At 44.0% G+C, this 15,211-nt stretch overlaps 1 protein-coding gene across 3 annotated transcripts in view; it reads left to right on the top strand.

The window, feature by feature from the left end:
• The window catches only part of GOSR1 (golgi SNAP receptor complex member 1), a 1,161,402-nt gene that overhangs the window by 184,783 nt on the left and 961,408 nt on the right, over positions 1 to 15,211 (top strand). For all 3 annotated transcript variants that reach the window (XM_069615242.1, XM_069615244.1, XM_069615243.1), the window contains one exon: positions 2,630 to 2,737. In XM_069615242.1, the coding sequence (XP_069471343.1) occupies positions 2,630 to 2,737 (108 nt within the window). The remainder of the gene's footprint in view (positions 1 to 2,629; positions 2,738 to 15,211) is intronic.

Genomic DNA, 15,211 nt, shown 5'->3' with positions numbered 1-15,211 from the left:
CTCTTCAGCATTTGCTTGTATTCTGATTCCCAACTTCCGCTGTTCACTCCACCCCAGGAGAGATGAACTTTCTTGAGTAACATACACCTCTGACTCGCAGCTCCTCCCTTTATATTTGATGCAGGCCTGGAACATCCCCAGAATCTCAATTCTCACATTGCCATATGCATAGGGTTCTATTTTGTGCTCCTTCAATAGTTTCACATCCCCTTGCATGCAACCTTGAAATGTTGCCCTCGACATCAGAGTCCACGGCGAACAACTGTCCACCTTCATTGTCACAACTCTTCTGTTGACTATGAATACATTGTAGGTGCACCTCCCTTGCGTGAGACTTCCAACACCTCCAGTACATGCTTTGCCTGGCTGTTCTGCCCCATTGCTTGATTCTCTTCTTGTTCAGGTACTCTTCCGCCTGACTCAATGCTCTGTACCATCCCAGATTCACGACAAACCCTCGTGAAATTACCCTTCTTCTTGCATTCCAAACACGAAATGTTTCTCGCTGGGCAAAATATATTTGTGGAAATGTGGCAGTTGCTCCCACATTTGTAACATTTAACTTCCTTGTTTGGGACCCCCTTGCGAAATCCTCTCACAGCAGCTACTTCTCCTTCCAGCTTGTCGCCTTTCATGGATGACATGTACTTATGGGTCTGTTCCATGCTTCTTGCTGTGTCTATAGCTATCTCTAGTGACGCATATTTTGACAATATTCTCTCCTGTATTTTTATGTTATTTGTGCATCGGACCAATTGGTCCCTTATAAGAGAGTCTGTTAGCAGTCCAAATTCACACGTATGGCTGAGAGACCTTAACGCTGCAATGAGGTTTTCCACTGGTCATGTGGGTCTTGTACCCTCTGAAAAAACTTGTCTCTCGAACGTAATGTTTTTCTTAGCTTCAAAATGGGCTCCCAATTTCTTTTCTGCCATAGAATATTGGTCCATTTCCCCTTGGCCCTCCTGTGGGAGATCAGGTGGTCCATCATAGACACTTCTGCCTTCCTTTCCCAAATTGTGGAGCAAAATCGCTTCTTTTCTCGCTAATGCAAACTTATCACCTCCTATGGCAATCGGGTAGGTATCAAACAGCTTCTTCCACCTGTCCCACCTTATTGGTGGAGTACCCGGTTCTGGTAGAAAAGGCGGCGGCGGTGACATACTCGCTGCAGCCATCTTTATGCACTGTTTTGGTGTTTCGGTTACACTCAACTGCACAATACATTGTACAACTGCAGTGACTCCTTATTACACAATTTGTATTGATTTCCTCAGTGCCCTTGTATGTCCTCCAACTTTACACCAGTGACTCCTTATTGCACCACTTGTAATGATTCCTCTGGTACCCTTGTATATCCTCCAGCTCACAAGTCTCTTAGTGGTTAAGGGATTGTCTTGCTCAATATCCCTATGCTTAATCCACTGGGAGGCACTCTAACACTTCTTGTTTGGACCTCCCCCTCTGGTTGTGCCCAACCCCTCTCCCCCTCTGCTCCTCACCTCTGTCCAATGAGAGCCGGGGTGGGCGGCACCAACCAGGAACAAACGTGACTGCCGCGCAGGCTTTCTGGAGCAGAGGTGGGGAGACTGTCCCCCTGCAGCGCCACTCTCTTCGCCTGCCGCGGAGACTGTCCCCCTGCAGTGCCACTCCTCCCCACCTGCTGCGCAGCTACCGTTGGTCGCCGAGACCAGATGGCCGCGTTGAGGCGTCTGGGTTACCACGGCCCCTACTCGATTAGTGGGTGACCTGACCAGACCATCCTCGCTCCGTGGCGAGCTCCGTGCCTCGTCGCCAATGAAAAAATGATATCAGGCCGCACGGTAAGGATAAGTTCTTTATAACGGAGCTCCCTGGAGCCCTGCCAACACTTCTCCTTCTCTCGTCTTTAACTGCCTCGCTTCGGTCACGCGGCTCTCCCGTCTAAACAATAACAAGAGAGTGCATGTGACCGCAGCGAGGCTCCAGTATAAACAAACACAAGCAATTCCCTACAGGAAGGTTTGCTAATACCAAGAGTCGTGGGATTTGAAGAGTTGCTTCTTTAGTTATCAGTGGAATGATGGGACTTGAGCCGATGGATTATAGACAGTAATGCAAAGTTTAGATATCCTTGGTGTATGCGATGAACGAATACTTAATGGGTTAATTGTGGCAGCGTATTTATGTTCATTGTGTGTAGCTAGAACTTGCTGTTAGTGTAATCTTCTGTTGTAAGGATATTAAATGTGTTCTCAATGCCTGTATCCATACAATCCTTGTCAATTAAAATAGGTTCTAGATTGGCCAAATTACTTGTGCTCTTGGTGCAAAGTCTGATTGGATTCCTGTTGTCAGATTAACTACAGTATAAATAGTGACAGGCTGCTGATCTCAGCATCCAGAGTATAGGTAAAAACCAGGTTCTTAATGGCATTTTATGATTCAGGGAGAACAATCAGGTTATGGTGATGGTGCCCATTGTTTTGTGGTTTAATCAATTTCTTTTTCTTCTGGATCTACTGTACAAAGCACAAATGTGTCCATGAAATGATGAGGATGTCCTATGTTAGTTATCTTGATGACACATTTTTGACACAGTAATAGTGTTTCCTGTGAAATGATTCTCACTGTCCCATCTTCTATGCAGCTCACAGGAGTTAACGACAAGATGGCTGAGTACAGCAGCACCCCAGGAACGGCCTCTGTTAATGCAGCGTTGATGCACACATTACAACGACACAGGGACATACTCCAGGTAACTGAAGATAGGAAATTAACCTTGCATGTATTTCCAATATGTCTGAACGGTACAGAACCATGAATAATCGCATCTGTTTTGAGGAGGCCCTCTGACCGTGATCGGACACGTTCACACTTTGCTGTCATTTTAACTTTTCCAGTTTCTCTAATGCTTTCACCCCACACTAAAACCTTTGCTTACAGAAATTAACATCTTCCTGTATCTTCCAGACACTGTAAACACCCGGAGATGGTCCCACCTATGGAGTAAAATTCCCACTTGCCATCTCCTGATGTGCATCTACACACAACCTATCTCGTTGACTACCGGGCCACCAAGTGGCCCAGACTGCTGAGAATATTAGTATTCCCAATGGTAATTGGGTTATGTCTGTGTTGTGAGAAACCTGAAGGTGTCTCACCTGCTAGTCCCTGGAGATCTGTCGTCCAGGTGGCCAGGACACAGGCATCGCTATTGGATCCAGTTCCTGGTGGTAGACCAGTCTGTGTGAGGATCACCTGGGCAAAGGGTCTTCAGGGAGTGGAAGTGAGACACCGGGCGAGACACGGTACCCCATTCCCTGGAACACCTTTTCCCCATCTTACCCTGTAGGATATTTCAAATCTCTACCCCCCCTCTTTTCCGATATGTACACTTTCTTAGATCGTAACGGACAACGGACTAACACCAGAGCCGTTTACCTGACATGTCCCAACACACGGGTCATGCAATTGACAATAACCATGCACACCTGACGGCCCTATACCTTCCCACTTGGATAAAAGGCCGAGCACGAAAGGACACTTCGAGCAAGGTGCAACGCATGAGGAAACAGTTATACCAAACCGCCAGTTCAAATGGAAGAGAAAGGCGGTGAGACCTGAAAGATGACAAAGGTGGAAATGTCTTTGCCCTTTTCAGCTCTGACCTGCAAAGTATCAGAAAGGGAAATCATAAGACCGTGAGTTACAGCTGGTGTGTGGAGGAGCAGATGTCGACGGTAAACGGGGGGCCTCCCACATTGCTAACACAGGCAGGGAGGCGTGCTGGCTAACCTGGTACTGTCATTGACTACAAAGGCAGACCAGCCAGCAGGTTCAACACAGCAGGTGATTCGGAGGAAACAGAGTAAAGCGACGTGTGTTGAGCCCAATTGCAAGTGGCAACATTTGATGAATGCAGGAACCTGAAACAAAGAACTTGTGTGTATGCAAACTTTTGTGAAGGCCCAGAGAAGGGCCAGCTGCAGAGTGGTCCGGCACTGTACGAGCGCTTCGTCGAAGGACTCTGTGACCCCTTGAGTGTTGAAAACAGCAAGTACCAGGAGGCCCTTGGAAAGGGCGATGTGAGATGACAGAGTGGTCCTACAAAGGCCACATCAAATCTTTTGTACAATCAAAAGTCTCCAACTCATGATATGATATGATAGGTTATTTATAACGCGCTTAATACCCAGGGGTTTCTAAGCGCGGACCCGGGGATCAAACCTGTGTTGCTCTGTGCCGTCTTGCTTCCAAGGCGAGCACGTTGCCGTTGAGGTAGCCTCCCGAGACTCGTGGTTGAGAGAAAACTAGAGGAAGGGAACTCTGCTTTCTGGGAAGATTGTGAACTGTGAATTAAGGCAAGTGTGAACCCGACAGAGGGAAGCTGAAAGAAAGCTAGGAGAAGGGAGCATGCGCTTTCTGACGAAAATAAGCAAACCACAAACTGTAGAAATTACATGAACTGTGTTGAAGGCCGTAGTGAACCTTGCAGAGGGAGGCCCACTTTGCAAAGAGGATCCGAGCCCAGCGGAGGGGGATCCTCGGGGCGAATTGCAATCGCTCAAAGGTACAAGATTACTGAAGGAACTTTTGTTTATTTGTTATTTTTGGTCTAGCATGCCTTCAAATAAGGCAAGAGACTTTGAGGAAAGAGACTTGGCCCTTGAAGGTTCTGATATCATGGAACTGGAACTGTGAGCCTTGTGCTGGCAAAGCCCTGGAGTGTGCTGTGCTCAGGAGTTCTGCCTTGTCCCGTGCTTGAAACGTGGGGAAGGGAGACCCAGCCCTACCATCCCGACTTATTTTGTGAATACTTCTTTCTTTTCTGGTGAACATTATCACACACTCTTCTTGTAACGTAGTGGTAAGGATTGGCAATAAGTTTTTTAGTATAGGCACTTTCTATTTGACAAGATGCTACATGGGCCTTATTATTATTTGATGGTCGTAGCGTGCTCCCATTTTAGCCTTGGGTTTAGTTTAGGCGTTTTTTTCACCCATTATAAAGTTCAAACAACATCCTTGAACTGTGATCACTTGTCTGTCTTTACTGTTGCCACCATGAGTTCCTCACAGTGTACTCATTGACTGCATTACTGTTTCTATCCTGTACTCTCCATGTTTTTTCAATGTTTTGGTATATCATTTTAGTGCCCTACTATAGATTGCTTTAAATATGTACAATGGTAATCTGTATCTCTTCACTCCTGTCCCTTCTTTTTCTGCTGCACATGAGTTAGGGTAATTCCCTTTGCAATAACAGCCACTTCCTTACTTATTCAATCACACAAAACCCAGGTTTTTATACCCTTTACTGGAATAACTTCATAAAGTATACTGTGATGGTGCAGTTTTGTAACGCACCAAATTGCAGTGCATGCCACTTCAAAGTGTGGGGATAGATACATGGGTTGGAGATATCTTACCTAATAACATTGCTCTCCATGCCCCTATATAATGGTAGCTATGGGCAATACCAATGGCAAATGGACACAGTCTGGAAAGTTCGAGAACATGGAGACCAAAGCAAGATTAACACATATGGACCGTACAGGTGACCGGGACTTTATATATTAAGGGTTTAGGGCAGTGGTGGCCAAACCTTATTATGATGTGCCCCTTGTGTAAAACATGTTGCTATGGCCACATGTTACTATGGCCACCCAAAGGCTGTTTATATCTTTTATGAAAAGAAGTCTGTCACCTACATTTTGAAAGCGTGTTGAGGTCTCCCTAGACATCCTGCAATCCACCTGTGTGGACTAACCCTTACACTTTGAATATCGCAGGCTTATGGCTTGCACAGAAGAAGGGCCTCGCCACACAGATTTCTAGCTTTCTGACCGCTACTTGGGAGACAAGCTCCGAATACCCACTTAGGAGACCAGACTGGCAGAACCTGGGAGAATCCATATTTCGAAATGCTTGTGTAGTGTGTGTAACTGTTTATTTGTATTGTATTCCAATCATCGCACTCTCGTAACCTCATGACCAATCCAAAACATTTGTACTAATGTATCTGTTGCACGATGGCCTTCTTTCCAGGGAATTTTCAATGCAAGCGCAATTGTAAGTCATCTTCTATGGCACATGCGCAGAAACACTACTGCACTGTCTTGTGATAATTTGAGCTATTGGGCTATGATTGCTAATTCCTTCCTCTACATCTATTCTGAGAGCTGTGATATGATTTGGGTGTGCTTCTTCATCCATGTGTTTACATTGGACATTACCTTCATCTGACTCTTGATTTCCCAGTGTTATTTCAATGAGACTCTTCATTTTCTGGTATAAGCCTTTCTTTATTTGTTGGTCGCCTCGGTGGAGGAGAAGGTGATGAGACGAAATTGCTTGGGACACTCTTATTATAAAATCCCTGTCTTACCTGTTCACCTCTGTTTCTTGTAGTACAGGTGACCATGTATGGGCCCTAATACTGACAAGCATCATGTGGTACTTGTGGAATCCCCAATCCTCCTTTGGAGCTTCTTGGAGTCTGGACTGCAACCACTGATTAGAACAGTCTTTCCTTGACTTCTCACAGAATCCCACTCCTTCCCTTATGAAAGTTCACAAGGGATTGAGTTTACAACCAAATCAAATAAGGCTTTAAGTAGAAGTTTATTAATTCACTGATTGTGAAATATTATCGCCTCCTCCTGCACTTATTCACAGGATTGCTGTCTCTTTCACCAGTCTCAAAAATAGCCAGAGGTTGTCTCTTCGTCCAAGTGGAGCTAACTGGGTATGCCTTCTCCAGCTTCCACAAGCAGGCCTTTACTACCTCCCTGTCCTAGGGTCCTGGTCCATCCCCACTCAGCAACCTTACTGTCCCTGCTCTTTTCCTGTTCCTACTGAATGCTATCCACTGGTGTCTACTCGCACCATGATCTCAGCACCTTCAAATCTGGATTTCACGCCTGCACCTTACCTTGGGCCAAGCGTACCCTCTTTTATCATCCTGAGCTTACTAGCATTGTGCTCCCTAGTTTCCTGTACCAGCTTCTGGATGTATGCTCCAAGTATTTCTTATAGCTGGCTTCCCACCTCCTCTTCTATTCCGCTCTGCAGATGTTCTGTCCACTCCACCTTAACTATCCAGGCTGTTTCCCAGCGTCGTCCTTGTACTGCCTTAAGCTCCTGTTCCAAATGCCTCCAAACCCACAGCTTGTACTTCACCTTTACCTCTTCTCCAACATGAACCTTCTACCCCCTGTTTTCACTCTCATTCTGTCCTACAGCCATCTTCAAGCTTCTCCATACACCCACACTGTTCTCTTCAGGTTCTGACTATTTATAGTTGTGGCACATTCCCCTTGATTTAGGTTTAGGGTTTGCATCTCTGCGGGCTTATTTTTTTGGGACATTGGATTGACCAGATGTAATTTCCAGGTCTGTATGATAGGTGGATGTTAATCCCATGAATTCTCTGTTGGGCAAGCGGATCATGGCTTTTAGAAGCTGGTCTGCCTTTTTGTATACTGATATTGTGCTTGTGCGGTGGGCTCTAGACTCTTCAGCGAAGCCCTGTTTGCACAATGACCATTTTATACTTGCTGTGAAGGGTTCAAGGCCTTTTAGATCACCAGTGAGAAAGGTGTGTGCTGCGCTGTTTGAGGGCAGGGAGCCTCCCCCACTTCTTCAGATGCCCGTAGACAACCGGCAGTTTTTAAACTGCGTTTGAATGTCCTCTGACCTATAACCGTGACTAAGTGGCGTTAAAAAGGAGATCCTCCCCTTGCTGACTCTAGTTAGTTTGTTGGCTTGCTTGTGGAGGCTGGCAGCCTCCTTTGTCACTCCACTAGTTCTCTTCCAGAGTTAGGCAGGGGACTTTGTCACTTTGCACTTGCTACAGTGGCTTCCTTGAACAGCTCTTTAATCCTTCTTTCGCTACTACACCAGATAGACCCGAAATGACAGGCTGAAGGACATGACTACTTCTCCTATTGCTATTCGTGCGGCTAACCTTTTGGTTGCTTACATTTTCTTGTGTGGTATGAATCTTTTAAAAAACATACTGTGCCGATCCAGTTGCAGTGGTACTCCTCTCCCTGTTAGGCAGACATTTGAAAGATTTCTGAAATTTGTTATTGCAGTCTGTTTAATGGCCTCTTGCTGTGAAAGTTAGTGCGCCAGGTTCCCGCCGCTGGTGTATTTGAAAAACTTTCTGTGATCCTCCATTCTTTCCCCCTTCTTTCTCCAGTTTCTGCCAATCTCTTGGTGTTCAAATGGGAGCATGTTGATGGGTGGTGTTGGGGGAGGAGGGGAGGATTGTGTAGAGCTCACTCATTCATGTTTAGTTCTTTCCCTAGGCCTGTTGACCAACCGTAGCTTACCCCTCCTACCTTATAGCCCTGCCCTTGAATAAAAGAAGCAAGGTAAGATAATGGAGATGACAGTTTTCATTCGATTAACTGTTAGTGGTCGGCAAAAGGGTAATTCAGAACAGAAAGAGTAATTGAGGCAAAACATGGCGGTGCCTAGGACTGGTGGATCAGATGCAGGTGCTTTTTTTTTTAATTCCTAGTATCCGTTTACACTGATGTCAGTGCGCAGCTAGTGGATTCTTTTCATATGGTGTTGCCATTTGTGCTGCTGCTTCTTCTAGCCGGTGCCCATCTGCTGCCTCTTGCTTTTGCCCACCGCTGATACTATGTTCACGATGGGGTCCTTCTGCTCCCCCTCCTTTCTCTGATTAATTCACCCATGTTAGGGTCTAAGTGATGCTGAGGATCATTTTCTAAATTCCTCTGGTTAGGATTTCAGCTAGGCCAAACAGTTTTGCGCGTGCAGGGCTTTAACACCATGTTAATCCAAATGCTCATCAATAAATGTGGCAGTGCAGCCTGTTTTCCTAGGGGGGAGGGGTGGTTAAGGATCTAGTATAAGGTACAGAACATTCACACGGTCATGTAAAATATTGTCCAGATAGTAGATATACTCTTGTTGTTTAGTTGCTATATTTCAGACTCTTAAGATCCATTAGTAATGCATTGAAACAAACTGTATCAACATTGTCCAAGATAAAATCCCTATATAACTAGGACAAATTATTCACAGAATAATCCAGTCAGCCCAGCCACAAATTAAACCAACTGATATGCTGTATGCATGAGCAGGTACAATACATAGCAATAAACAAGGATCTTAGTGGGAATATATCACATTGTTGTATAATGATTAAATCCTAAAAGGCATCTATATTATTTTCTAATGTAGCATAAAACTTGCATCTACTTAAAGCTGCTCCTTTTAATTTAGAAACAACATATTGAACAAAAATCAAAGACTTATTCATTCAAAATGTTATTGCAACAGCCATTTTTCTCATGTTTTACGGTGTTTAAAAAGATTCACAATCGAGAAAGTCCTACGTACATTTTAAAATGGGGGATAAAGGAGAAGAAAATGTTGCAGTTTCCATCCCTCCCTTTCACATATGTAGTTTTGTGATTGACCATTTTGCTTACTCCTACTGGTTGCTGATGTAGCCAGGGGGAAAATCCCAATCCTTAATTTGAGATGTAAAGTTTTCAGTTGTAAAGGCAAGTCATTATCCAGATAGCGCTCTATTGTTTCATCATAGACTTGCTATTCAGATGTATCAGGGACAGTCTGGATAGTGCACCTGTTCTTATACATATTTCATGTCCACCTATGACCATTCAGATTCCTGCAACCTACTTTTATAATAATTTATTCAGCTTCCTAAAAATCTTTTTGATTCCAGATGTTTCAATATGGCCAACAAGGGGAGGGGGTTTAACCCATTAAGATAAAGAATGTCAATGATTTTATTTTTGTATGCAAGTCCCTTGGGTTTATTCCATAATCCGGTCCAAAATAGGAGCTCCCTATCCGGGTGTTATTTGGAAGTTGAATTGGGTAGTCTTTAGGTACTTTATAAAATGTGTTCTCCACTGTAGTTAGTTTTTAGAAATTCTAATAATCCTATATCTCCACACCATATAGAGATGCTACTTGTCCTATAAATATCCAAGACGGAAGCTATGGGTTGGCAACTGTGCTTTGCGTAGAACCGTTCAGTCACTTTTTGTATGTTGCAAAAGCATCAATTGTCCTACTGCAACTGTGTTCTCTCAAGCTATTTCTGTTCATTATAACCCCTTGGTAAATAAATGAAGCAGCATTTTGGGGAATTACATCTTGGTAGTGAGTTTTTCCATGACCCATGCTTAGTCTTGTTTTTCCATATATTTTGACTGTTGGAGGTTTTATTTTACAGTATGCGTCATAAGCTAATAACATATTCCAAAGACCCACTGCAGTCCTTGCCATTAACTGTCTATAGCAACACAGGAATGGCTAATTGCTTTGAGGAGGGAGGTCAGGTATAACATTTATGGAGAATTAAAGTTTGAGCCAAGGTGCATGTAGCCTTAACCCACTCCGTTGATCACCGGAAAGGGATGAGTCTACTGTTCTGCTGTTCCCATTCCTGCACAAAATCCTGTTGGCTACTTTGAACAAATGTTATCTTCCTCCATCCATTCACTAATTATAGACAGCAGAATTCACCTTGCTTGTCCCATGTAGCAAAGAGTTGGGACAATAATTGCTGGTATCTGTGACATGGTCATGGCTATGACATCATAGTTAAAGCCAGAGAACAATCATCAGAAGTCATGCCAGAGAAAGACTGTTTTAATCAGGGAGTCACTGATTCTTTTAATTTCACATCAGTCTCGGAAGCAGAACTGCTGGTGGTACGAAACAAAATGAAACCAACATCATGTGCCGAAAATATACTTCCTTCAAAAATTATTCTAGAAAATAAGGAAATATTCGCACCTGTTTTGGTTAAAATAATTAACGCATCTTTTAAAGAAGGTTCAGTACTGAAGAAAATGTAAAAAGTCACAATTACGCCTTTGGTTAAAAAGGTTGGTCTTGACCCTAAGGACCCAGGTAATCTACGTCCCATTACTAATGCTAACTTTGTCCTTAAAATATTGGACAAAATAGCTACGATCCAATTACAGAAACATATAGAGGAGCAAGCAGTACTCCATCAACAATCTGGCTTCAGGGCAGTCCATAGTACGGAAACGGCCATGTTAGACCTGCAAAGCCATATGCTCGAGTTAGTGGACAGAGGCAAAACTGGGATGTTGATGCTGTTGGACCTTAGAGCAGCATTCAACCTGGTAGATCACCATCTCCTAGTAAAAGCGCTAAAGAGAATAGTGGGATGCTTCCCGATTGCCTTCGACTGGCTCATATCCTGAGCTTCAAGCCAGAGTACACTGGGGGGGGGAAATGTTTTCCGAGGCTATCTCAATTATCTTCGGTGTACCGCAGGGAGCTAGCCTATCTCCGTTGTTGTTCAACATAAATATGAGAAGTCTCTGGGATCTGTTGGAGGACGTCCGTGTCTTTTTCACAAATTGCGCCGACGATACGCAACTGGTATTGGAACTAGAGGGCGATCACACAAGAGATAGTGCGGCAATCTACCACATAGCAGACCAGTGGATGCAGCAAAACTGAATGTGCCTAAATAACACAAAGACAGAGCTCTTGATCTTTGGAACCAGCGCAGCCAGAGACAAACTGGTTGAGTATAATTTCTTCTCTATCAAAGAGGCCAAAATCCAAGTCTCGGGCAAGGTTAAGACCCTGGGGATGATGGTAGATTCCCAGGTGAGCTCAGAGGCTTAGGTCAACTATTTACACAAAAACAATTCGTACTATATACGCCTCATTAAAGCCATTAGACCCTTTCTGAGCGAAGAGAATTCTACAACTATAGCTAGAGCAATAGTACTATCCAGACTAGACTATGGAAATGCATTGTTGTTGGGAGCAACAAAAAAAGATATTGCAAGATGGCAAATCATGGAAAATGACGCGGTTCGTCTAGTGAAGAAACTAAAAACTAGGGAGCACACAACAGAGGCAAGGAAATCATTGCAGTTGCTAAGAGTTGAAGACATATTGAAATTCAAGTCAATGACAATCATTCACAGGTGTATATTTGGAGAGACCCCGCTATACTTCAAGAAACAATTTACAAGATATAGCCCCTCGAGACAACTATGCTCAGCGGATAAAGGACTGCTAAACGTGCCAAGATACAAGCTCAAAGCAAGCATGGGCAGATCCTTCACTGTTTGTGCGGCGCAACAGCAGAACAAACTACCTCCTAAATTACGGTTAGAAAAGAACTATCAAATGTTTAGGAAGAGCTTGAAGACTTGCCTCTTCAAGTAAACTTTAATGCTTAGCAAAATAAGAACCCGGTGAGACAGACGTTGATTCCAAATGTGACCATTACATGTTGTTTGTTATCAGCGCCCTGATGCCTGCGGGCTGCCGGCGCTTTATAAGCACCCATAACATATGACCCTTTCAGAGCAGCACAGTGACCCCTCTCACCCTGGGGTCTGGGTCCTGGTAGGGCTTAGCCAGAGCCAGCCCTACCCCATGGGTGTTGATGGGGAGTTGAAAGGGACCCCAGTCCCTGACAACACATTATGTTTGACGTGTCTGCTGATTAGAGCTTTTGTCCCAGTGCCTAGTACCCTCTGTTTCTAACGCTTCAGATGGTCCCACAGAGCGGCCCTATTATCCTGAGTCTAGACCCAGAAACTACAGCTACCTGAATGCACAAGTCCCTAATACCACTGTAATGGCTGGTGAACCACAGGGAGTAGCCTTTTCCAGTGACTAGTAGCAAGGACTGAGGACTTCACACCAGTTATACTGCTCTGAGAAGCAGGAGAGAGGAAAGCTTAAATGGGTCTAAAAAGGTCCACAACTATGCACCTGGGTCCAACCTCTAAAACCTGGTCCACACTAGAAAGAGAGAACTGGTTATCCTGGTGTTTGTGGACTTTCCCCACCCATTAAGGAACCTAATGGGAGATCCAACACTTGCAAAAGGATCGCCAAACCGGCTATGAGGAATGAGTCCAACAGCAGCAGCCGAGCTAGAAGCAGTAGGGAATGAGCAAGCGCAGGATCAGAGCAGGGAAACACCTCGCCCCTCCCCACCCCCCAAGTTCTTTGGACAATAACTTGCCAGAAATAGGAGAAGGAGAACAGAGAGCAACAGATGCTGGAATCTTCATGGCCGGGTGGAAGGCAATGGAGGTTGAAAGGGTGCAAGCTTAAGGGCATTATGAAGTCTCCCAGAAAAAGTTCCAGCCCACAAGAGGAAGAGATGGGAGGGATTTGGTTTAGAAAAAGCAAGGATTGTCCGAGGGAGACACATGACCCAAGCTCTGTTGTAGCCTAGAGAAGCTTACAGACAGGATGGGGAGAGCTATAAAAACCCAGGAGATTTGGTGTTCAGAGAGAGGAGTTTGGGTGCGTTTGGAGGAGGTGCAGGAGGACCAAGAGGCCAGAGAAGAGTGTAAAGAAGGTGCTGGAGTAGTTAGCGAGTACAGGCGTGTTTTGCAGAGAGTGAAGGTAACGTTTTCGGATGGTACCAATTAGGAGTTAGAGATCATGATTAACGATTATTTTTGGGGTCCGAGAGGTTTAGAGGTTGAGAGGAGGAGTGGGGATGAGGGACTGAACTTAATATTGGAGTGAGAGTAAGGAGGCGGATGGGAGCAGGAGAGCTTAGCGAGGGGCAGTGATCCAGAGGTAGAACACAAAGGAGAACTGAGAGTAATTGTAAAAGAGGTGATAAGTAGGAAGATTCAGGGGAATAAATATAGTATTGGACTGGGAGAAGAAGTTGGTGTGTGTGCATCCAGATAAGTCGATTTAGAAGAAATGACTGAATTGCCATCAGAGGGACCATCCCTGTTAAGTCACTTGGGAATTCCCGGAGGGAGTGGGAGAGATGAGGCCACAGCCTTTAAGCCTCCACGTGGGTAGGGAAAGTTTACAGTTGGGCAATCCTGTCTTTAGGGGGGGATGGAGTCAACCAGCAAACTCCCAGCTGGTGATAGGTGAACATGGCTTAGGAAAGCAGGAGACTCTTAGGACGAGGGGCAGACTTTGGAAATCATAACTCTTGTGTATAAGTAACCATAAATGACAGTAACCTACTCTCTTGGTCTGAGAGAATTATTGATTACTTGTCGCATATAAAACTTATCCTCTTTCTTAAGACTAGGATAACTTCATAGCTCAGTCGGGATAAAGGGACACACCGTGAACCTTTTTTTTTTTTTTTCTTTTTTTTTTTGCATTTCCTATTTTCATGAGGACGGGTCCCTAGATGATTGTATGTGTCCTTGGGTTTTCCCCATACCACATTTGAAATTTTCAAATCCACCTGTCGTAATGTGAAGTCCATCATCACAGGATTTACATCTTATTTAATTTCTTTCTTTTTTAATTGCATGGTGTCCCCTATCGATGTTGGTTTGTTGGGCTCTACATATACTTGTTTTAAAATAATAGAACCATACTGATCCTGGAGTGTTAACATCCAGTATCCTATTTGTTCAGTTCTTCCCACACTAATAGCCAGAACAGAACAGTTTTTGATCACTTATTACAAAGGCCCGAAAGATGCTAACCTAGATGTCCTTATTAAAGACGATTTTCTCTTTGATGGTATTTTGATAAATTCCCTTTGCATTTGGCCAACTACTGTCCTTTTAGGTTCCTCCTAGTTTTTATTTGCTGCATGTGGACTTTTTTGGTTTGTCTGCACTCCTTATCATACCATTCTGTCTGTTGTCATTTTGTGTGTCACCATCAATGTCAGTAGCGAATTAAGGAATAAACCTACTTGTCTTATTAGGAAAACTAACCAAACTTTTGCTGCAATCTATACTTTGTTACAATTATTTCTGTCCGTCTGGGCATAATTTTTGCATTGAAGTTAGGAGTCGTAGACTGTAACTAATGTAATCCGGGTTTGACTAATGTTGCATGGTTGCCTAGATATAATCAATCTGGGATTTTGAGTGAACATTTCTAAAATGTGGTTGGGGTGCCCTATCTTTATCAAATATACTGTTTGTGGAACACATGAAGGGCCTAAGCATAATTGATATTAACTGTGGTAACATGGGGTTAGATTCCTAGGCAGTCCGGAGATTCTGCAAGTTTCTTCTTCCAATATGTTATCAGTAATCAAACTAGTGGAAGATGACTTAAAATTAAAATCTCCACCTACCAATATAAATGGATAGTATCAATATGATTAACACCATTTCCTAACTTATTTTGGAGAGCTGCTAATTTTATTGCTGGCTATTATTCCTTCCTTGATCTTCCCACCTCAATATATAAATTC

This window comes from Ambystoma mexicanum, chromosome 9 (assembly GCF_040938575.1).
Source record: "Ambystoma mexicanum isolate Mex_15411 chromosome 9, UKY_AmexF1_1, whole genome shotgun sequence".
NCBI lineage: Eukaryota > Metazoa > Chordata > Amphibia > Caudata > Ambystomatidae > Ambystoma > Ambystoma mexicanum.
Note: the sequence above shows the minus strand (reverse complement) of the source record. Positions and strands in the feature narration are given on the sequence as shown.